Below are 22,966 nucleotides of genomic sequence, written 5' to 3' on the forward strand. Positions count from 1 at the left end.
TGCCCGACTATCCTGGCTTCTCTGCCACCCACAGAGGATCCCTCTCATATACATTCGTGCACGGCTGGCCTGTTGCTCAGAAGCCTGCAGTCAGCCCCCATACGGGCTGAGTCCTGGAGTTCTGAACTCAGTCAGCGTGTGAGGACCTTCCCAGGGGAGGCCAGTTGGGTTTTCAGTGCGTGGCATCCTGGGAGGTCCCCTCCCATCCGTTGGTCTTGGGTGAGTGGGGCACCCTGATGGCCTGTGCTGCCATGTGGTATAAGTGCCAGTCCCTCAGGAGGCGCTGGCTCTGAGAAAAAGAAAGGAGTGTACTTGACTGACACTGCAGGGCCAGAAGAGACCCCTTGCTGTCACCAGACTGCCATGGTGGTGTGCTGCCGCCTTGGTAACCATCTGCCTGAGGATCCCAGAGCCCCCTTCACCACGTCAGCAGCAGCGCCACCAGGACTTCCCCGGCAGTGTAGGGGTTAGGACTCCTTGCTTCCACTGCTGGGGGCCTAGGTTCAGTCCCTGGTTGGGGAACTAAGATCCTACAAGCCGAGTACCAAGGCCCAAGAAAGGCTTTCTAGCTTCTAGTCCATCACAAGAGACTTTGTTGTGGAGCTGAGCAGAAAGGGGCCATCTGGCTTCTCTGGGCCCCCCTCTCAACTGATCCCCACTCCCTCTAAAGTGGTTCCTCAGGAAGCGAGTCACACAAGCTTTGGGTTAGAGGAGGAGCTGTAGAGCAGCAGCTCTGAGGATGTGGGTGCTTGGCACTCGGCACAGGCTGGCTGAGGTTCTTGCCCAGAGAACAAAACAGCCAAGATGGCTTTTTGAAGCTGGTGACTCAGAGCCCAGACAAGGTGAGGGAGTGGGGAAGAAGGTGCCAAAGTGAAGGGCCAGCATGGACAAGCATCAGGGGTGCTGAGCCAGGTTCGGGAGCCTCTGGGAGCACCCACAAAGGAAAGCTCGTGTTCACCATTCAGGATCTGTGGCTTGTAGTTGAGATACTTTGACAGATTACCCCCGCAGCTGAAAGAAGTTACACAGTGTCCCCTGTGCCCTCTATCAGTTGCCTCAAAGGTGATGGGCACGTGTCACACCAGGATACTGACAAGAACGAGCCCATGCGCGGGACACTTGAGTCACCATCAGGACACCTCATGTTGCCCTGTATGTTCATGCCTACCCCCTTGGCCTTGAGCCAACCGGCAGCTACCAACACATCCTCCATTTCTATTTTGTTACTTGGAGAATGTTCCATACAGGAATGATGCAGTATATGAAGCTTGGAAATTGGGTTTCTTCACAGGCACAGTTCTCTGGAGTTTGATCCAGTAGGTCCTTGTTATTGCTGTTAGACTGTGGTTCAGTCCCACGTGTGGGTGTTCGTGTAAACCCAAGTTTTCATTTCTCTGGGATAAGTGCCTGTGAGTACAGCTGCTGGGTCATACGGGATTTATATGCTGTTTGAGAAACTGCCACCGGTTTCCCAAAGGTGCTATGCCTTGTTATATTCCCACCAGCAGTGTGGGAAGCAGTGAAGTTCACATCCCAGCCAGCCTATGGTGTTCTCAAGGATTCCCAGAGCAGTTCTGATGGGTGTGGAGTCATCTTTTCACTTGCATTTGCCTAAAGGCTAGGGATGTGGAACACTTAACCTGACTTCTAGTCATCTTGGTGGGTATGAGGTGGTATCACTGTGGCTTTGATTTTCATTTTTCCATGATGACTAATGGTGTCTTTTCATGTGCTTATGGCCTATTTACATGTAATTTTTGGAGACATACCTGTTCAGACTCTTTGTCCAGTTTTTAACTAGTCTGTCTTACCAAGTTGTAAGAGTTCTTTATATATTTAGAAGCGAACAAACAAACAAAAAATAGAAACAAGTCTCTTATCAGATAGAGGACTTGCAAATACTTTCTCCCATTTTGTGGACTATATTTCCACTTTTTTTTTTTAAGAAGTTGAATATTTTATTATTAAATTGTTTATTCTCCTGCAAGGCTGTTGCTTCACTGTATAAAAATAGCACCAGCAAACACAGTGTATTGCAAAATTAAGATAGTAATATTCTTCACTGGACACTATACAACTAACAAACTTTTCTCCACTGGCAGTTATTTCTAGTGGAAAGATAATTTTGACCCAAATCCAAGGATAGCTGTAAGCAAGTTACAAGTCATATAAGGTTTAAGATAACCATGTTATCCTTGAATTACATAATTTTTGTAATTAGTTTTACCAGAGATAATTTCAGGAATTCTGAATATTATAACTGGAGCCTAGCCGTGTCCTTTGAAACACAAAAAGTTCCAAATTTGGGTGAAAGAGATTGTCCAAAATTGATGTTAATTCTACTTTAAATGAGAATTAACTACTCATTTAAACATGAGTTTAAGCAAGCTTCATGAGTTGGTGATGGACAGGGAAGTCTGGCATGCTACAATCCATGGGGTTGCAAACAGACATGACTGACTGAACTGAACTACTTTACTTCATCGAACTCAAAACTATCTGGGCCTGAAGATTTCTTGGGGGAAGCTTTTTTTAAGCTACAGATTCAGTTTCATGGTTTTAGGACTATTTCATCTTGTTTGAATTTTTGGTAGATTTTAATTTTCAAGTAATTGTCCATTTCTTCAAAGCTGTTGAATTTATGAGCATTAAGTTGTTTGTAGCATTCCTTTAGTATCCTTGTAATGTCTTCAGGCTCAAGTGTTAGCCCTGTTATTAGTCAGCATTCTGCAGAGAAAGAACCAGCAGAAAATGAGAGAGAAAAACATGAGAGATTTATTACAGGAATTGGCTCTGCAGTTACAGAGACCAAGGAGTTCCACAATTTGCTGTTCTCAAGGTGGAGAACCAGGAAAGCCATAGCCACTGGTGTAAATTCAGTTCAAGTGCAAAGACCCAAGAATGGGAATGGGTGGCAGGTGGGGCTGTGGTGTCACTGGTGTCAGCCCTGGAGGCCAAAGACTGGAGAACCAGGAGCTCCCATGTTCAAGGGTCAGAGGTGGACATCCCAGCTCAAGAGAGTGAATTCACACTTAGCCTTTTTGTTTTTCTCTGCCCCTACCCACCCTCCCCCCAGCAGCAGATTGGTTGATATCCACCCCGCACTGGTGAGACTGAATCTCTTCACTCAGTCTACTGAGTCATGCTCATCTCCAGAGATGCCCTTGCACACACACCCAGAAACATCATTTAATCCACTATCTGGGCATCCCTAAGCCCAGCCAAGCTGACACATAAAATTAACCATCATAGCCCCTGTGGCATACTGGTCATTTGTGTCATCTCTATTTTTGTCCATCTTGCAATTTTACTGATTTCTCAAAGAACTATTATTTTTTTTTGTTTCATTGATTTCTTCCGCTGTTTTCCTGTTTTCTGTTTCATTGATTTCTGCTCTTGGCTCTATTTCCTTCTTACTGCTGAGTATAGTTGATTTTGTCCTTTTCCTAGTTTCCTGAGGTAGGAACTTCGATGATCGATTTGAGTCCTTTCTTCTCTTCCAACGTGCTGTAAATATCCCTCAGCATTTCTACCTGCAGACCACATAATTTAATGTCTTTATTTTCATTCACTTCAGTTCTGTGTTTCTTAACATTTTTCTTATTCTCGTTGTAATTTTCCTTATTGTTGGGTTCGTCCCTGATTTTCCTGGTATGATGGGTGGTTTTTTTAAAAAAACACATACCCCAGATAGGCTGTCATGTTCAAATTTTAGCAGGCAGTCAGCCTGTTTGGGTTCAGGCTGCAGTCCTGGGCCACATGGCCTGTGGTTCTCATGACTCACAGCACTGTGTTGGTCTCCTGCCACTGGGCTCTCTGCTGGTGCTCTTGAATGGATATGAGGCACTTCCTGCTCTGGACCATCCTGTGCCCTTGTGGGGGGTCGGGGTGGGGTGGGGAACCCAGCTTACTGGGCTGAAAACCTGCTGTGGTGCAATTTCCTTTGCCAGTGGCCCCCACCCTCCAGAGACTCGGGTGGGGGGCAAGAGCTAGAGAGGGGGTGCATGAGGTGGGGAGGAATGGCTTCCCTTGGCCCCTTATCAGGAGGCTTCCCCTTGATTTTCAGTATCAGTTCTGCCACACTCCCTAGAGTTGTCACAGGCTCCAGTTCATATGAGGGTGAATGCCTGGTCCTCCCAGTATGTAGTAGCTGGTGGTGACAGGAAATGCCAGGCTTGGGTCCCCTTCTGTTGAGTAGGCTGCTCTGCTGTTCCTCCAATCCTGGAGTCCTGGACCCCAATCCTGGGGTCCCTCCCCAGCTCACCTTTCTCTTTTTGTCTTAGTTCAGTTCTGGTGGTCTCTAATTTACCACATCTTTATAGGAGGAGCAGAGAGACAAACTTGTGTCATCCTGTCCAAAGAGGAAGCTACTCAGGCACTGATGAAAGCCTTTTGTTTTCTGGAATGTCAGTGGTGTTGGCCAGGTGGTAGAGGTTGGCAGAACGGTGAAGACTTATGAAGGACTCAGCTAAGGCGATGAGAGAAAGGCCATAGGAAGAAGCAAGTTTTTTTTGTTGTTGTTGGTCATGACACAGCTTGTGAGATCTTAGTTCCCCCACAAGGGACTGAACCTGGGCCACAGCATTGAAAGCACTGAGTCCTAACCACTGGGCCACTAGGGAATTCCCTGGAGGAGGCAACTTAGAAACTCTTAGGAGGTGAGGATGAAGATGGGTGTGGAGAAAAGGGACAAAGAAGAGGAGCTCCCCATCAGTGGATAGATGGACAGATCTCCAGCGACTGAGAGGGATGCAAGATGCAGGGCTTAGATTGGAACATAATGGGTCTGGTGCCTGGTGTGTTGGGGAGATGCCCAGCAGGCAGCCCCTGGCTCCATGGGCTCCGGGGTAGAGCCAACAGAAGATTGAGGATAGAGGAGCCTCCCCCACAACAATGGCCGTTCTGATTGCCTACCCCCGCCTCCGTCTAGCTCTGGAATGGTGACAATGTTCAACTGTCTCCCAGAGCCTGGCACGGGGCGGATGTTCGGTGAATCTGAGTGCAGGAGGGCCTGTGTGGAAGCAAGCGCGCATCTCTGGAAAGCTCAGGAAGGGTTTGCAACCTTGGGGGTGTGGCAGGGAGTCTTCTGAGAATGGAGGAAGGCAAGCTTCTCCATCTTCCTTCCATTGCCCAAGAGCTGAAGGATGGGACAGCACTGAGCTGCGGGGAACCCCGGGGACCAGTCAACCCGAGGCTCCGCTGGGGCTGCTTTCCCTGATGCGCTCCTGCCTGCCGGCTCTGGTTACCATAGAGCCAAGAGGCGGTTGCCACGGAGACCGACGTGCGAGGACCGACCAATCAGTGAAGAGCTGCGGCGCCAGCTCACCTTTTGGATGGAGGCACCGGGCTAGGATGAGGACCCCTGCCCAGGCAGCTGGGAGCCGGGTGTTCGAGCAGGGGACCTGTGGCGCCGCCACCCCCAAAGCGCCGGTCCCCCAGAATCCCCAACACCCTCCCCGGTCCCGCACCCCGAATTCTGACGACCTTCTGCCTCTTCCCGACCCGACTAATGGGTGATACCTCCGACTGGCCCTGAACCCCTCTCCCGTTAGTGGAGGGGAGGAGGGGGCCCAAGGGCTGGGATGCTGCGGGAAAGGCGGGGCCGCGGACCGCGGGAGAAGAGTGCAGTCGGGGTGGGGTATGGGGAGGGAGGGAGGGAGGCTGTCCCACCCTCTGCGCTCCCGGCACACCGCAGTGCCTGGCGCGCCCGCGCAAGCTCACTAGCTCACTCGGGGCGCTGGGCGGGCGGGGCGGCGCTGACGTCACCCACTGACCCCTTTCACCCCCCGGCCGAGGGGCGGTGGCCGCGCAGGCTCCGCGGGACGGACTCACGGACAGACAGGGGACGGAAGGACGGGCGTACGGCCAGGCCATGCCCGGGGAGGCTGCCCGCGCCGAGCTGCTGCTGCCGGAGGCGGGCGGGCCGGGACCCCGCACAGGTGAGGCCGCGGCGCGCTCTCCCTCCCGCTTGCGTGTGTCTCTGCCAACCCCTCTCTTCGTCCCTTCTCGTCTCTACCCCTCTCCCTCTCCGACCCTGTCCCTCTACCAGCTCCGTCCCATTTTCTCTTCGCGACCCCCTCCCCGCCCTCTCTCTGTTCCCGTCCCTTGTCCATCCCCGCACTGTCCCCTTCCTTGGTCCCCAGTCCTCGCCCAACGTAGCCCAACCCTGGCCCCTACTTAGGACCGCAGGGAAGGGCGGGGTGGATTAGATGTCCTCCGGGAGCCAAAAGCGACTTGAAGGCGTGAGCTTCCCGGCTCCGGTGGGCGGGCGTCCCCCGCCGCGCCCCATTGTGGGGGGGGGGGTGGCAATGGGCCTCACGGCCCCTGCAGCGTGGGTTGTCACCTGCACCCCAGCCACTGGGGATGCAGATTCTAGGGGCGCCTGCCCTCCCCACTCCCTACCCCCCTCCACCCCCCCTATGCTTGAGAGCTGCCTCCAAGCGGCTGGCGGCTGGCGGGTGACTGGTTCTGGCTCGGAGGGAGGAACAGGGCTGGAGCTGGAGCCTGGGGAAGCCCGAGGGCTGGAAGGTGGGAGGCCCTGGGGGAGCAAGGCCTGAGGAGCATCAGCCCTGTAGTGCAAGCCCAAATCCTTGGAGAGACTTAGGGAGCAAGCGTTGGAGGGGATCTGCCTTAGGCCCAGGAAGACCAGCCAGGATGGCCACTGGGCAGGAGGTCAGCCATGTGTGGCTCCGGGAGGGCCAAGGGCACTTTGCTGTGGGTGAGAAGTCCCCTGGCGATGAAACCCATACTGGGCCCAGGGGCCTGGCCTCCCTCTGGGTTCAGTAAAGTGGGTCGGGACTGTTTCTGCTCCAACTGTTTAACAACCTTGAATGAGGCACAAAAATCTCTGACCTTTGGCTTCCCTTCCTCTGTCTTCTTGGCGCCCAACCCCACCCTCAGCCTGCCTCAGGGTCCTGGAGTCCAGTGAGGGTGCGCAGGGGTACCCTACCAGGCCAATGCCAAGAGCCTGGTCTCCAGCACCCAGCCCCGCCAGCCACACCCACCTCCAGGGTTTAGGTGTTCATCACACTCCCATAGACCCAAAGGACCCCCTTCTCAGGACCCTCTGGCCACGCCAGCACCCCAGCAGTGTGGCCCAAGGGCCCAGGGTTCTGCCACTGCTGCAGCAGATGGGCAGAGCCTGGGGAGGGGGTTGCCCTAAGCTTCACCTCCACTTTGCAGACAGAATGCTGAAGCACAGGAGATGTACTTGTGGGTGGTCATGGGTGAACGTGGAAGCCTCCAGAGAAAATGGCCAGAGCTGGGCAGCCCCTATCCACTGCCATGGGACCCACACAAATGAGCCTCAGCTCTGTGAGGGTGGCTGCTGCTGGCAACTCAGTCGGATGCACTCGGAGTCCCAAGAGCCCACAGCCCCTCAGAGCTGCTTATGGGGCAGGGCGGGGCCCCTGTGTGCTCCACCATTGGCCATCACCGTGCCAGCAGTGAGCTGGGATGTCCTGCCTGAGGACAGCACACCGTGGCCCCTGCTTTCCCTCTTGCATGTGCCAACTCTAGAAACAGGGGTGGGGCAGTGGAGCCCAGTGAGACCCTGACAGGTTGTCCTCAGGTGTAGGCAGCAAAGAAAGGAGAGAGATGAGGCAGAGAAGCAAGACTCCCACTTCACAGCAAGTGTGAGATCTGGAATGTTCCAGAGCTGAGTGGAGAGCAGGCTTCCTGCTCCCTGGGGGCCCACTGACCTAGGAGGTCATGAGCAGACCTTTCCTGGCAAGCCCGGCTGAGGCGGCACAGATTACGTGCATGGAGTCAGCAAGTTAGTGTCCTAAGAGACAGGAGCTGGTCTCATCTTTAACGAGCATCTTGGAGAAAAGCCAGACCCCAAACTGCTCGCCATGGAAGAACTCTTGGAAATCATCCCTCAGGCACAGCAATACCCTTTCCTTCTCCTGACCTCGCTTTTCAGCGGACACTCACCCTCGTGGGCCCCCACTTCTGTGCTCAATTCTTGTCTGAGAGAGGGGCAGCTGCAGCCAGGGAGCTGCCTCTCAGGGAAGATGCCTGCCCTTCTCACGCCCTTCTGTCTCCACAGATCTGTCCTGTGATGCAGCTGAGGCTACCACCCCTAAGGGGGACCGGCTGGAGCACTGTGCCCTGACATCTGGGCCCAGCACCCTGGCTCTCACGTTCCTGCACGGCAAGCCTGGTGCCCGGCCCCCACCTGAGGGAGCCAGCTGGGATGCAGGGCCGGGCCGCGCCCCCTCAGCCTGGACAGTCCAGGCAGAGGGCGGCCCCAGTCCAGGGCCTGCTGAGGTTCGGCCTACTGAAGGTCCTCTCCCAGCCTCCCTGGAGCCCCGGATTGTCATGGGCGAGGAGACATGCCAGGCAGCCCCATTGCCCAGGGCAACCATGCCGGAGCTCAGGGACTGGGAGGGTGGGCATGCTAATTTGAACCCACCCCCCGAGTTCTGTTCTCAGGGTGACCCTCCTGTGCCTTTCCCCGCCCCAGACTCTGATTCCTACTTCACGCCTCCCTCCACCCCCACCAAGACAGCCTCCACCCTGCTCCCTGGCCCCGGGCCCCACAGGGACGCCCAGGATGCCCAGGCTGAGCTGGGGGACTCGCCGCCAGCCTCGCCCACTGGCTCGTACATCACGGCAGATGGGGACAGCTGGGCCTCATCCCCATCCTGCTCCCTGAGCCTGCAGGCCCTGGCCGAAGGGCTGGATGTGCCCTCTGGCTGGGGCTTTTCTCCATCTGGATCTGTGGTCGATGAGAGGGAGCTGCCCCCTGCCGGGACCCCGGACAGCTCGTCCCCCGAGTCCAGCCTCTCAGCAGACAGCAGCTCTTCCTGGGGCCAGGAGGGCCACTTCTTCGAGCTGGACTTCTTGGCCAACGACCCGATGATCCCTGCTTACCTCCTGCCCTTCCAAGGCAGCCTGATCTTCCAGGTGGAGGCGGTGGAGGTGACACCCCTGCCCCACGAGGAGGAGGAAGTGGAGGAGGAGGAGCAAGAAGAGGAGCAGGAGGTCCCCCTCCCCAGAGGGGACCTAGCCGGGGAGGGCGAGGATGATAGCACATTCGCATCCTCCCTGCAGTCACTGTCCGACCTGTCCATCACTGAGGGCGTGGATGAGGCCTTCGCCTTCCGGGATGACACCTCGGCTGCCTCCTCTGACCCCGACTCGGCATCCTACACGGGGGCGGATGATGAGAGGCTGTACAGTGGAGAGCCCCACGCACAGCCCGCCACACTGCTCCAGGACAGCCCCGGGGAGGCTGCCTCCTGGGGCCCAGAGCTCGCTCTTGGGGTGTCCAAGGGAGAGGCTGGCCAGGCTGCCAAGAATCAGGAACCCATCTCCGAGATAATGAGGGTGGGTCCCGCTGCAGCCCAGGTGTCTTCTGCTATGGCCCCTCACATTCCACAGGAATCTCTGGACCTCACTGGGGTGAGCCCTCAGGCCCAGGGAGAAGAGCCAGGCTCCACCATGGGGCCAGTACCTGTTGCCCCAATCATGTCTCAGCCCCTGCAGGAGGGAGATACTGCTACTTTAGGCCCAGAGCCCTGGATTTTGAAGAGAGAAGCAGACCTCAACTCTCTACAAACCCTGAAGGAAGACACAGGCCAGGGGTTTGCCGCTGCAACCAGCCCTGAACCCCAGCCAGAAGTGGACCCAGCAGCATTCCCACCCTTTCAGGATGCAGGTATCCCCTGGGTCCAGGAATCTGCCTCCGAGACCAGCCCTGAGCCCCAGCTGGAAGAAGAGGAGCTGACAGCATCCTCACACCTGCTCCCCTTGGTCCAGGGATCTGCCTCTGAAGCTAGCCCAGAGCCCCAGTCAGAAGAAGATCTGACAGCATCCTTACCCCTGAAGGATGAAGGTCTCCCCTTGGTCCAGGGATCTGCCTCTGAAGCTAGTCCGGAGCTCCAGTCAGAAGAAGAAGATCTGACAGCATCCTCAACCCCGCAGGATGCAGGTCTCCCTTTGGTCCAGGGATCTGCCTCTGAAGCTAGCCCGGAGCTCCAGTCAGAAGAAAAAGATCTGACAGCATCCTCAACCCCGCAGGATGCAGGTCTCCCCTTGGTCCAGGGATCTGCCTCTGAAGCTAGCCCGGAGTCCCAGTCAGAAGAAGATCTGACAGCATCCTCAACCCCTCAGGATGCAGGTCTCCCCTTGGTCCAGGGATCTGCCTCTGAAGCTAGCCCGGAGTCCCAGTCAGAAGAAGATCTGACAGCATCCTCAACCCCTCAGGATGCAGGTCTCCCCTTGGTCCAGGGATCTGCCTCTGAAGCTAGCCCGGAGTCCCAGTCAGAAGAAGATCTGACAGCATCCTCAACCCCTCAGGATGCAGGTCTCCCCTTGGTCCAGGAATCTGCATCTGAGGTCAGCTCTGAGCCTCAGTCAGAAGAAGATCTAACAGCATCCTTACCCCTGAAAGATGAAAGTCTCCCCTTGGTCCAGGGATCTGCCTCTGAGGCCAGCCCAGAGCCCCAGTCAGAAGATCTGACAGCATCCTCAACCCCTCAGGATGCAGGTCTCCCCTTGGTCCAGGAATCTGCATCTGAGGTCAGCCCTGAGCCTCAGTCAGAAGAAGATCTAACAGCATCCTTACCCCTGAAAGATGAAAGTCTCCCCTTGGTCCAGGGATCTGCCTCTGAGGCCAGCCCAGAGCCCCAGTCAGAAGATCTGACAGCATCCTTACCCCTGAAGGATGAAGGTCTCCCCTTGGTCCAGGGATCTGCCTCTGAGGCCAGCCCAGAGCCCCAGTCAGAAGAGGATCTGACAGCCTCCCCACCCCTGCAGGACACAGATCTCCCCTTGGTCCAGGGATCTGTCTCTGAGGCCAGCCCTGAGTCCCAGTCAGAAGATCTAAGAGCATCCTTACACCTGCAGGATGCTGGTCTCCGCTTGGTCCAGGGATCTGTCTCTGAGGTCAGCCCTGAGCCCCAATCAGAAGAAGATCTCACAGCCTCCCCACCCCTGCAGGATGCAGGTCTCCCCTTGGTCCAAGGATCTGCTTCTGAGGCCAGCCCTGACCACCAGTCAGATCTGAAAGCATCCCCGCCCCTGCAGGATGCAGGACTTCCCTTGGTCCATGGACCTGCCTCTGAGGCCAGCCCTGAGCCCCAGTCAGAAGAAGAGGAACTGACAGCATCCTTACCCCTGCAGGACACAGGTCTCCACTTGGTCCAGGGATCTGCCTCCAAGGCCAGCCCTGAGCTCCAGTCAGAAGAAGAAGTGACAGCATCCTCACCCCTGCAGGACACAGGTCTCCACTTGGTCCAGGGATCTGCCTCCAAGGCCAGCCCTGAACCCCAGTCAGAAGAAGAGGAGCTGACAGCCTCCCCACCCCTGCAGGACACAGGTCTCCCCTTGGTCCATGGATCTGCCTCTGAGGCCAGCCCTGAGCTCCAGTCAGAAGAAGTGACAGCATCCCCACCCCTGCAGGACACAGGTCTCCCCTTGGTCCAGGGATCTGCCTCCGATGCCAGCTCAGAGCCCCAGTCAGAAGAAGAGGAGCTGACAGCATCTTCGCATCTGCAGGACGCAGGTCTCCCCTTGGTCCAGGGATCTGTTTCTGAGGCCAGCACTGAGCCCCAGTCAGAAGAAGAGGAGCTGACAGCATCCTTGCACCTGCAGGACACAGGTTTCTCCTTGGTCCAGGGATCTGCCTCCGATGCCAGCTCAGAGCCCCAGTCAGAAGAAGAGGAGCTGACAGCATCTTCGCATCTGCAGGACGCAGGTCTCCCCTTGGTCCATGGATCTGCCTCCGAGGCCAGCCCTGAGCTCCAGTCAGAAGAAGTGACAGCATCCCCACCCCTGCAGGACACAGGTCTCCCCTTGGTCCAGGGATCTGCCTCCGATGCCAGCTCAGAGCCCCAGTCAGAAGAGGAGCTGACAGCCTCCCCACCCCTGCAGGACGCAGGACTTCCCTTGGTCCAGGGATCTGCATCTAAGGTCAGCCCTGAGCCCCAGTCAGAAGAAGAAGACCTGACAGCCTCCCCACCCGTGAAGGATGCAGGTCTCCCCTTGGTCCAGGGATCTGCCTCCGATGCCAGCTCAGAGCCCCAGTCAGAAGAAGAGGAGCTGACAGCCTCCCCAACTCTGCAGGACGCAGGTCTCCCCTTGGTCCAGGGATCTGCATCTGAGGCCAGCTCAGAGCCCCACTCAGAAGAAGAGCTGACAGCCTCCCCACCCCTGCAGGATGCAGGTCTCCCCTTGGTCCAGGGATCTGCCTCCGATGCCAGCTCAGAGCCCCAGTCAGAAGAAGAGGAGCTGACAGCCTCCCCACCCCTGCAGGATGCAGGTCTCCCCTTGGTCCAGGGATCTGCCTCCGAGGCCAGCTCAGAGCCCCAGTCAGAAGAAGAGGAGCTGACAGCCTCCCCAACTCTGCAGGACGCAGGTCTCCCCTTGGTCCAGGGATCTGCATCTGAGGCCAGCTCAGAGCCCCACTCAGAAGAGGAGCTGACAGCCTCCCCACCCCTGCAGGACGCAGGTCTCCCCTTCGTCCAGGGATCTGCCTCCGAGGCCAGCTCAGAGCCCCAATCAGAAGAGGAGCTGACAGCCTCCCCACCCCTGCAGGATGCAGGTCTCCCCTTGGTCCAGGGATCTGCCTCCGAGGCCAGCTCAGAGCCCCAGTCAGAAGAAGAGGAGCTAACAGCCTCCCCAACTCTGCAGGACGCAGGTCTCCCCTTGGTCCAGGGATCTGCATCTGAGGCCAGCTCAGAGCCCCACTCAGAAGAGGAGCTGACAGCCTCCCCACCCCTGCAGGACGCAGGTCTCCCCTTGGTCCAGGGATCTGCCTCCGAGGCCAGCTCAGAGCCCCAATCAGAAGAGGAGCTGACAGCATCCCCAACTCTGCAGGATGCAGGTCTCCCCTTGGTCCAGGGATCTGCCTCCAAGGCCAGCCCTGAGCTCCAGTCAGAAGTGACAGCATCCCCACCCCTGCAGGTTGCTGGTCTCCCCTTGGTCCAGGGATCTGCCTCCGATGCCAGCTCAGAGCCCCAGTCAGAAGAAGAGGAGCTGACAGCATCTTCACATCTGCAGGACGCAGGTCTCCCCTTGGTCCAGGGATCTGCCTCCGAGGCCAGCCCTGAATCCCAGTCAGAAGAAGATCTCACAGCCTCCTCACCCCTGAAGGACGCGGGTCTCCCCTTGGTCCAGGGATCAGCCTTCGAGGCCAGCCCGGAGCCCCACTCAGAAGAAGAAGATCTCACAGCCTCCCCACCCCTGCAGGACGCAGGTCTCCCCTTGGTCCAGGGATCAGCCTTCGAGGCCAGCCCGGAGCCCCACTCAGAAGAAGAAGATCTCACAGCCTCCCCACCCCTGCAGGACGCAGGTCTCCCCTTGGTCCAGGGATCAGCCTTCAAGGCCAGCCCGGAGCCCCACTCAGAAGAAGAAGATCTCACAGCCTCCTCACCCCTGAAGGACGCGGGTCTCCCCTTGGTCCAGGGATCTGCCTCCGAGGCCAGCTCAGAGCCCCAGTCAGAAGAGGAGCTGACAGCATTGCCAACTCTGCAGGACGCAGGTCTCCCCTTGGTCCAGGGATCTGCGTCCAAGGCCAGCCCTGAGCCCCAGTCAGAAGATCTCACAGCCTCACCACCCCTGCAGGACGCAGGTCTCCCCTTCGTCCAGGGATCAGCCTCTGAGACCAGCCCGGAGCCCCACTCAGAAGAGGAGCTGACAGCCTCCCCACCCCTGCAGGACACAGGTCTCCCCTTGGTCCAGGGATCAGCCTCTGAGGCCAGCCTGGAGCCCCACTCAGAAGAGGAGCTGACAGCCTCCTCACCCCTGCAGGATGCAGGTCTCCCCTTGGTCCAGGGATCAGCCTCCGAGGCCAGCCCGGAGCCCCACTCAGAAGAAGAGGAGCTGATAGCCTTCCCGCCCCAGCAGGATGCAGGTCTCCCCTCCAGTCAAGTATCTGCCACCAGTGCCAGCCCTCAAGCCCTGATGACTGACACAGGCTGTACCCAAAAGACAGAGCCCACAACCACTGCAGCCCATAGGAAAGGAAGAAAGACCCTGGGACTGAGGCCAGCGCCTGAGGAAAGAGACCCAGACCACACTGGAGGATCAGACTCTCTGGCCTTGGATCAGATACATCTGGGTGGCCCAGACCTACCTGCAGATGCTCGGACACCCTTGGAGGGAGATGCAGGCCCCTCCAAGCCTGCCACAGAGATCCCAGACACACCTAAGCCTTTCACAGCCGCCCAAGGTCCCCCAAAGCCTGACTCCAGCGGGGAGGAAGTAGCGGAGGGCATTTTGGCACCTGAGCAGGAAGCCTGTCATGATATCTGTGCACATGGGGGTGATGGAGCTGAGTCCAGCTCACCCCCAAAGGTGGCCCTGGGGGTTGAGCACCAGGGGCATGAGGCCCTAAAGCCAGTGGTTCATGGCCCAGGGGTGTGTCCTACTGCCAGCCTAGAGGTTGGCCAGTTGGGGCCCCCAAGCCCAGTGGAGGAGGGAAGGGCCACTCTTGGGCACAGGCTTCCCATGGCTGTGGGCTCAGAGGCTGGGCTGGGCTCCTGCTCACAGTCTCCTTCAAGAGCTGTGCCCAGGCTGGGAGGGCACTGTGCCAAAGATCCTGCCCCAACATCTCCACTGCCCTTGAGGCAGCCAAAGCCTGTGCTGGGCCCGGGCAAGGGAGAGCGGGCTCAGGCAGCACTTGGAGTCCTTGGCCCCTCCCCACTGCAGCCTCCAGAAAGCCCCATAGGGGGCCTGCCCAGTGCACCCCAAGACAGGATCCAGGGCCCTGAGCCCCCCGCTCCTGGTATCCTCATGGAGGCAGTCCCAACCCCCCTGGCATCCCCTGCCCCCTGCCCTTGCCGGGGCCCCCGGGAAGACTTGGTGGAGGGCGCGGAGCCCCTGGGTTCTCCGAGCCACCCACCACCTCGGCCAAGAGCCCAGCGGGCGGTGGCCGCCTCCTCAGGGATCACAAACCCCCCTGGGGCTGGGCAGGTCAGCCTCCCACCCCACCCCACCCTCCTCAGCCCCAAGGCAGCCCCCAAGAGGGGTACCCATGCCAAAGACCCGGCCTCGAGGCTCTCGCCCCCTCGCCAAGTGCCTCCTGGCTCTGGGCCCCGGAGCCCAGCCGGCCCTCGAGGGCTCCCAGCCACCGAGCAGCAGGATGACGGTGACAGTTTGGAGGAAGGTGAGTGGGATGCAGGCGACAGCACTGTCCTGAGCCAGGGACCCAGGGGGCAGAGGGCTGGGCAGGGATGCCAGAGCTGCTCGCCCCGTGCCCCTGTCCAGAAGGGCAGGCCATCCTCATACTCCCCTTCCTCAGACTCACCCCGCGCTCTGGGCTCCGGCCAGCACTCGGACAGCCACGGGGAGTCGTCAGCTGAGCTGGAGGAGCAGGACCTCCCAGGACCACAGACTGCACAGTGCCCAGCCCAGGTGCCCAAAAAGCCAGGTTGTGAGCCCAGGGGAGGACTCCGTGCCCTGCCCTCGGGTGCTCAGACCCCCTTTCTTCTCCAGGCACCAGCCGGCAGCGGGAGCGAGGAGACGGTTGCCAAAGCCAAGCAGAGTCGCAGTGAGAAGAAGGCCCGAAAGGTGTGCTGGGCACCCAGCTGGGACTCTGCTCCCTCCAGGAGGGGCCAGGCTGGCCAGACAACCCCAGCCACCCCAAGAGTGGGGCTGGCAGCATAAGGGGACCCTTTCCCACCCCACAGCTTATGAATCCCATCGATGGGGGCCCTGGGATAAAGGGAGTAACTGGATGCCTTGGGTGAAGTAACTGGGGCCGGGCTGTCAGTTCAAACAGACACAGCCTGAGTCCGACGTCCTATTTGCTCACATGGGGAGCCACCTGGGAGGCTCCACAGAGGGTGGGTGGCGGAAACCCTTGTGTCCCTGGCGTTTCCCCTGGACTTGCTCCTCTCCCCCAACCCGACTGGGAACTTTGGGGCCCATGCCCAGGTCTGAGACCATTGTGCTTCCAGGCGATGTCCAAGCTGGGCTTACGACAGATCCAGGGGGTCACCAGGATCACCATCCAGAAGTCCAAGAACATCCTCTTTGTCATTGCCAAGCCCGATGTCTTTAAGAGCCCAGCCTCAGACACCTACGTGGTCTTCGGCGAGGCCAAGGTCTGAGCGGCTGGCCACGGGCGCGGGGAGGGGGTCTGGGGCGTGGGCTCAGCTGACAGCTGACCTCTGTACTGCAGATCGAGGACCTGTCGCAGCAGGTGCACAGAGCTGCGGCTGAGAAGTTCAAAGTGCCCTCGGAGCCCTCCGCCCTGGTGCCCGAGTCAGCACCTGGGCCGAGGGTGAGACCCGAGTGCGAGGAGGAGGAGGAGGAGGAAGACGAGGAGGAGGTGAGGCCAACGGGCCCACAGCTCAGTCTTGTGGAGGGGAGCAGTTTTGCCTGGGGGCCTCTCACTGGGGGAGGGGGCCATTCCAGCACCTCCCTGCATATCCCGCTCCAGGTGGATGAGGCAGGACTGGAGCTGCGGGACATTGAGCTGGTGATGGCGCAGGCCAACGTGTCAAGGGCCAAGGCTGTGCGGGCCCTGAGGGACAACCAGAGTGACATCGTCAACGCCATCATGGTGAGTGGCTGGCCCCTTCGCAAATGCCCTGCTGCTGTCTCATGCCAGGGACTGCCATGTCCCTCAACATGACCCTCTCCTTCTACAATTCTCACAGGAGCTGACAATGTAGTTGCTGACCAGACCCGGCTCCACCCCTGCCCCCTAGCTCTGCTGCTCAATAAAGTGGTGTCCCTTCATCGCCTCTCTGCTCCTCCAGCGCAGGCTCTGGCTAAACGGATTGCAGGAGGTGTGCAGACACTTCCTGAAGCCACACAGGTCCTAAGGAGGGTGGTGGTCCCTCCCCCACGTCCCAGGGAATCCACCTTGCCCAGGGATTGTGGGCAGTCCAGTCACTTGGCTGTGGCCCAAATCATGGGCCTGGGAATGGCAGTTTCTGGAAGGAACTCCCCAGATGCAGGGGCCCCCAAGCTGGAAGAGCTGTGGGAAGTAGTGTCTGCTAAGGTGAGCAGCACTTAATCTCCCGAAGTTCCTGGCCCCCCGCTGTGGCCCAACTCTAGGAGTCACCACCTCTCCCTGTCCTCTCTCTCCTACAAAGTCCAGGGAGCCGCAGGGTGGGGGTGACGTCCCAGGACAAAAGAGGGAGACCACTGAGTGCAGGACCATGTGTGGGTGGAGCCCCTGGAGAAGAGGAGCAGTTCCTGACCATCACAGAAGGCTCAGGGGACACAAGGTCCCCACTGTTCACAAGCACAGGGTGGGCTATGGAAGGGATGGCCCCTGGCCCACGTGGCTATCTTTAGCTGTTCCAGATGCTTCCAGGGCAGGTTAATTCACACACTCACCTAGAGACGGCATCTACCAACTGTCTCCCTTAGCTCTGCCCAGCCCAGGCCCACAACCAGCACCTGGTCCGCCAGGGCCAGAATGAGGTTTGAGATCTCTCCTCCAGTCCTGCCCCTTGTCAGCAGGGAGGGAGCCTAGGGGACTGCAGACCCCTGCCTGGTTCCCACAGAGCTGGACAGCGAGCCCACATCTCTGCCCTCCCTCCCGGGGGCCCACCGGGGCTTCTTGCATATGCAGTCAGGAGCCTCGAGGTGCGGTATCTTGGGGGTGAGGAAGGAGTCCCAGAGCTGGGCCTCCCCGCACCTGCACTGCAGTGCCCAGGCCCCAGCCTCCAGGGAGATGGCCCTGAGGTCACCCCCATGGCCTCCCCACGTCCCAAGGGCACAGGAGGGGCCCCACCCAGGGGGGACCAAGGCCACAGGGTTTGACTGGCCCCCACTGGCCTCCCTGATGACAGGGACCCTGGGCTCCAAGATGCTATGCTCTCAGGGTGGGGATGGCACTTCTGGTAAAGGCGTGGTGTGCAGGTTTGCTGTGAACCACCCTGACGGTGAATGTGGCCTGAGGTCATGGGCTCAGGTGAAGGGCTAGAGGACAGCGAGCCCCTCCGAGAGCCCAGTGCTCATGTCCACGTGTGCTCAAGACACCTGCTCCCTGCCCTGTGTCCACAAACCCCAATCAGGCCCTCCCTGTAGGTGTCGGGCACAGGTGCTCAGTCCACTGTGCCCAGCCAGGGCATGTGGGTCTGAGACAGAGGCCAGAGTGGAGTCCCCAGCTCTTGTCCCACTGGAGCAGAAACACAATGGCAACCAGAGATAAATTATTCACATTGCAGTAAACTTCTTTTAAGGTCTCTGAGAGTTTCAATAGAAACGTCGTGTGCAAAATGACAGCTGTCCAGGGTCTGGCTGACAGGACCCCCTCCCGAGGCAGGGTGGCATGCAGGTGGGTGCGGCTTGACTTTCTGCCCCAGCACGGGGGTGCCTCCTTCACAGTAGAGCCACCTATGTCCGGGGCCCAGGAGGGCGACTGGCAGGGGCCCGGGCACCATCAGGCCGAGTCCTGATCCATGCTGCAACCCAGCGCCTCGATGTCATTGCTGATGTCCGAGATCATGCGGTCCCACTCATCCCCCTCTGAGGGCACGGACTGGTCGTCAGAGCTGCCCGCGGCCCTGTTCCCGTTGGAGGTGGAGGTGGAGGTGGAGCTTGTGGCCCGGCGGTACCTGCCGAAGCTGTCCGTGATGATCCCACGGCCATCCTTCACCCCAATGGTCTCCAAGAAGTTCTCGAAGTGCTGGCTGTCTTTCTCAGGGATGAAAGGCCGCAGACCTGCAGACACATGGCCCACGTGACCCTGAGCCAAGCCTCTTGCTGAAAGCACACATGTGCCTGTCCCAGGGGGCCCATGGCCTGGATAAACCCACCCCACCCACACCATGTGTCTGCCCCAGTCCTGACAGGTGCTGTGGACTGGCCCTGCCTTGGCAACAGGGCTGGTGCAGGCCAGAAGCCACACTCTTACATCACTGCCCTTGGTCCTCAGGAAAGCCCCACTTCACAGGCTTCCAAACACAGGAGATGAGAGGGTGCAGGGGAGGCTGACACAGGGCTCCAAGCACCAGGCCCCACTGCCCAGCTCCCAAGTGACCACCTACTTCCTGGAAAGTAGGTGTGACAACACCTACTCTGATGTGAGAACAATATGAAACAGGCCCTGGACCCCAGGCTTAGCTGTTGGCTGACTCCAAGGGGCCTGTGGGGTCAGCAAGAGATCAGACTGGATGCAGGTCTGCACTTGACCCTTCACCTCCACCCCACCCCATCAGCATAGCACCCTCCTTGGATTGTCGGGGGCAGAGCCCAGGACCTGGGAGCCTCCACCAGCCATGTTCTCTGGGATCAGCACAGGGAAAGCAGTCGCTCCACTGTGCTTGTGCATGTGGACACACATCCAGGGCTGTGTCTGGCTGGCTGTGGCAGGCACTGAGTACCCGGCCGCCCTGCTGACTCTGCAGGCTCTGCTCTCGGGGCCTCAGCTAAAGCTGCTTTTCCCTGGGAATGGTGTCATCACTCCTCCGCCCAGCAAGTTCCTGCCCACTCCTCCAAACCTGTCCCTGCACCAACTTCCTCTGAAGAGCCTCCCTCAGCCCTTACCGGGCAGTACAGTGGCCACCTCACCCCGAGTCTGGCTCCCAAGGGGCCCCTCCTGCTTCCCTGGGGGCAGGGTCCCCAGAGCCACTGGGAAGCGCCATTGGAAGAACCACTTGGCTTGCTGGCTGGCTGGCCTCCACCCCTAAGGGAGCCCACCCACCCCGCGCTCACCGAGCAGCAGGAACTTGCGGCTGTCCCCATAGAGCTGCCGCAGGTTGATGCAGAACTCGTGCACCGAGGCGCCGTCACGGTATTCGTGCAGCAGCGCTGCAAACTGCTGGATCTCCTGCGACGACAGCTTGGTGCGCAGCTGCCGAGAGAGCGGGACCGCATGGGGAGGTGACTGGCGATGCCTCCACCCTGCCCACACCCAGCCTGACCCCTGCAGGAGGGCCAGCAGGAGGGAGAACCCCACACCAGCCCCGAGGTCCCCACACCAGCAGAGAGTGCCTCGGAGACCAGCCTACACCATCTGCTTTAACCTGCCACCTGGCTGGCCACCAGGTGGCTGGGTGGAGGCTGCATGTCTGACACCACTGCCAGGAGCCACCGAATTGTACACAGAGCCCAGAGTGATATTCGGTGTACTGACCAAGTTTTTAATGACGTGAAGTCGAGGGACAGGGGAAAAGTCTGCTGAGCAATAACAAGGCCCATCTGGCCCTTCCATGGTAGCACCCCATGCTACCATTCACCACCAGGGACCCAGAGACAGGTCTGTGGTTCAGCCCCAGAGGCCAGAGCAGCCCCAAGCTCAGGCCTTGGTCACCTCGCGCTCTTTCCAAAAACTGACCTGGTAGGAAAGACTTCAAGGCCCAGTTGTAAGCAAGGCATCCACGCTCCCCCCAGCTCCACCCACGGGGAAGCAAGCCTTCCTCCCATCTCTTCCAGGGAGCTCCTAGCCTGAAGGCACTGCACACAGGCCTGCTGGCGGGGCCAGCGTCTTCTGACCTTGGTGGGCGAGTGGCAGGCGGCGTACCGTGAGCATGTAGTCCTGCAGAAGCTCCGCAGCCGTGGCACTCAGCTCACTCTCGCTGACCGTCTTGGCGTGGGGTGCCGTCTGCATGCAGAAGGACAAGGGCGAGACGCCGCCTGCATGTGCACACTCGGGGAAGGAGCTGCAAGGCGCAAGCCAAGTCATGGGTGGGCGGCCCCCTAGCCCTGCCCCAGGCCTCACCCTCACCCCCCGGGATTCAGTGAGAGCCAGGGGCTGAAACAAAGAGGAGGCCTGTCATGGAGGAGGTGCTCGGGCAAAGACAGAGAAGGACATGTGCAGGGAAGGACCCAGAAGGGGCCAGCAGCCTAGCAGGGTCTCAGTGGAGCAGTGACATCACTAGTGTGACCCGGAGGAGCCCATTCACTGGAAGACTCCTGAAACTGGGGAAGGAAGGTGGGGCCATGCAGCTGCGTGGGCAGCGCTGAGACCCAGGTGGGGGTACTCACAAAGTGCTGGCTTCCGTCTCATATGGCTCCTTCATGTCCACCTTTGTGGAAGAGTCATCTGTGTGGAAATGCAGAACACAGAAGCTTCTGGTTATCTGAGGGAGGGGGCCCTGAGCCCAGTATTCAGATGCTAAGCAGAAGAGGCCGAGCCCTGGTGGTGGGGAGCCGCCCAGACCCCTGGGGTGCACCCTTTGGGCTGCACCCACACCTTCTTCTCCTGAGATGCACCACCTGCCGTGGGTCTGGACAGGAGCCAGGACGATGCTCTGGTCCCCAGAAGATGTGCCAAGTGGTGGGGCTGAAGCAGGCTCCCCAGTGGCCAGAACGAGAGAAGCTTCATCAGCAGACAGTGAACATCCCTATGTCTACTTTGTGAAAACTCATTCAGCTGTACACTTTCGATTTGTGTGTATCTTTTAGTAAAACAGTTTATTATAAAAACAAACAAACGCAAGGGCCAAAGCAATCACACTAAAGCTGAATGTTTAAATATAGCTCAATAAACCACCTGCTGCCCACTGGGGCCTCAACCTTCCCACCTGCCCATGAGGACAGACTACCAGCCTCACCAGGCTATCTTTGTGGGGCTGCAAGCAGCTCCAGCACAAACAGCGACACGAGGACGCAGCCAGGGAACCAGCCCTTTCTCAGAGAGCCCCTGCAGCTTCGTGTTTACACGCAGAGGGTTCTGCGCTGTTCACAGGATGTGTGAGTTGCAGTGAAGGGAGTGGGGCTGGACTCCTCTCCAAAGAGAGACCAGGGGCCTCCAGCCCTGGAGGCCACCGCTGAGCTGTCTCCAATATCTTTCTTCCTGTTCCCCTGACTGACAGAAGCCACAGATCCTCAGTAAACTATTTATTTGAAAAGTAGATGCTCCGGTGTTTAGAAGACTGAGCTTCAGTGGGCTACGTGTAAACTAAGTGTGCTGTGAGCTTACAATTCCCAGAACAGTCCTCTAGCTCCGAGCGCCAGTCCCCCTGCATTGCTTTTGGGCTCTTTGCTCTTCCTGCCGCCGCCCCCACCCTGCCCTGGGCAGCCTGCACCTGGGAAGGGGCCCCACACCCATGGTGGGGCCTCACTTCTAAGTTTGGTACAGTGACTTTAGCCACCTGTGGTTCCAGAGTAAGTGTTCTTGGCCCCCAGAGTTACGCAGGAAGCCACCAGGGGGCCTAAAGGAGGGAGCTGGGGGGAACACGTGAACAGTGAAGTCTGGAAACGAAGGGTGTTGACTCAAAGTCCGCCCTGGATGGTGGCCACCCAGGTGCTATTCTGCCAGGAGCTTGCAGCAAAGCCCTGGTGGGAAGGGGAGAGGGAGCTCAGCTGCTCACGTACCACTGTGAAGGGATAGGTGGTGGGTGGGTGTCGAGGCCCCATCAAATATGGCTCTGTCCAGGAAGTCAATGGTGGACTCCGTGTACACGATCTGGAAGACCTGGCCAAGCAGGGAGCACAGCTCTTCCGCGGCGACCTGCCAATTGAGGACAAGGCTGAGCCTTCCAGGTCACTTCCTAGGCATCCGACACCTCACTTGCAGAACGAACACCTAGAACCAGGGCCCACTGTCTCCCACTGCCCACTAGGGCCGCGAGGATGCCAGCCACACCCAGGAGGCTCTCCGGACCCGCAGGAGCGTCACCTCTGGCCCTCCTCCTCCACTGCTCTTCCACCCACAGCCATCTCAGCACTCGTGCCAGCCTCAGGAAAAGGGCAGAGAGCAGACAGCACCTGAGCCAGTTCACATGGACAGCATTCTGACACGTATGCTGTCAACGCAAGTCCCATCTGGGAAGGCTCTTCCCCCGAGACAGGGGACAACATCTGGAGGAGCTCCCAGTGGGGACAAGCCAAGGAGGCGGCCCCAGAAGGAAGAACTACTCAGGTGGAAGGTGGGCAGAGATGAGGAGGAGGGATACTGATCAGAGGCTGCCAAGACCACCATCCGTGTTTTGGTCTTACTAAAGGCGTGAAAATTAAACAGAAGGCAATCAAGGGGCTCCCTGAGGCTGGCAGCTCTATGGTGGGCTCAAGCCACTCCCCCAGAGTCTTCCCCAATGTCACAGCTTGGTGT

At 58.7% G+C, this 22,966-nt stretch overlaps 2 protein-coding genes across 9 annotated transcripts in view; one reads left to right on the forward strand and one right to left on the reverse strand.

Annotated features, from left to right (window-relative positions):
• Nucleotides 1–5,703: 5,703 nt before the first annotated feature.
• Nucleotides 5,704–16,695, forward strand: NACAD (NAC alpha domain containing). The gene is made up of 8 exons (XM_070787994.1): nucleotides 5,704–5,939; nucleotides 8,051–15,115; nucleotides 15,251–15,363; nucleotides 15,445–15,519; nucleotides 15,909–16,055; nucleotides 16,133–16,282; nucleotides 16,394–16,516; nucleotides 16,614–16,695. The coding sequence occupies exons 1-8, from the start codon at nucleotides 5,873–5,875 to the stop codon at nucleotides 16,626–16,628; spliced, it is 7,755 nt and encodes a 2,584-aa protein (XP_070644095.1). The 5' UTR covers nucleotides 5,704–5,872; the 3' UTR covers nucleotides 16,629–16,695.
• A 1,423-nt stretch (nucleotides 16,696–18,118) lies between these two features.
• The window catches only part of CCM2 (CCM2 scaffold protein), a 53,494-nt gene continuing 48,646 nt past the window's right edge, over nucleotides 18,119–22,966 (reverse strand). For 7 of the 8 annotated variants that reach the window (XM_019958918.2, XM_019958916.2, XM_019958915.2 and 4 more), the window contains 5 exons: nucleotides 22,231–22,366; nucleotides 20,899–20,956; nucleotides 20,435–20,573; nucleotides 19,627–19,765; nucleotides 18,119–18,633 (listed from right to left, as the gene is read on the reverse strand). In XM_019958918.2, coding sequence (XP_019814477.1) covers nucleotides 18,353–18,633; nucleotides 19,627–19,765; nucleotides 20,435–20,573; nucleotides 20,899–20,956; nucleotides 22,231–22,366 — 753 coding nt within the window. In that variant the 3' untranslated portion in view covers nucleotides 18,119–18,352. The remainder of the gene's footprint in view (nucleotides 18,634–19,626; nucleotides 19,766–20,434; nucleotides 20,574–20,898; nucleotides 20,957–22,230; nucleotides 22,367–22,966) is intronic. The other variant, XM_070787996.1, reaches the window with a different exon arrangement.

This window comes from Bos indicus, chromosome 4 (assembly GCF_029378745.1).
Source record: "Bos indicus isolate NIAB-ARS_2022 breed Sahiwal x Tharparkar chromosome 4, NIAB-ARS_B.indTharparkar_mat_pri_1.0, whole genome shotgun sequence".
Lineage (NCBI taxonomy): Eukaryota > Metazoa > Chordata > Mammalia > Artiodactyla > Bovidae > Bos > Bos indicus.

What these genes read in the sequence shown, in the direction of transcription:
- NACAD (XM_070787994.1), top strand. Translation starts at nt 5,873, where the DNA reads ATGCCCGGGGAGGCTGCCCGCGCCGAGCTGCTGCTGCCGGAGGCGGGC. An exon ending in CGGTGACAGTTTGGAGGAAG is followed by an intron (nt 15,116 to 15,250) that starts GTGAGTGGGATG and finishes CCCCTTCCTCAG; the next exon opens with ACTCACCCCGCGCTCTGGGC. An exon ending in AGGAGGAAGACGAGGAGGAG is followed by an intron (nt 16,283 to 16,393) that starts GTGAGGCCAACG and finishes ATCCCGCTCCAG; the next exon opens with GTGGATGAGGCAGGACTGGA.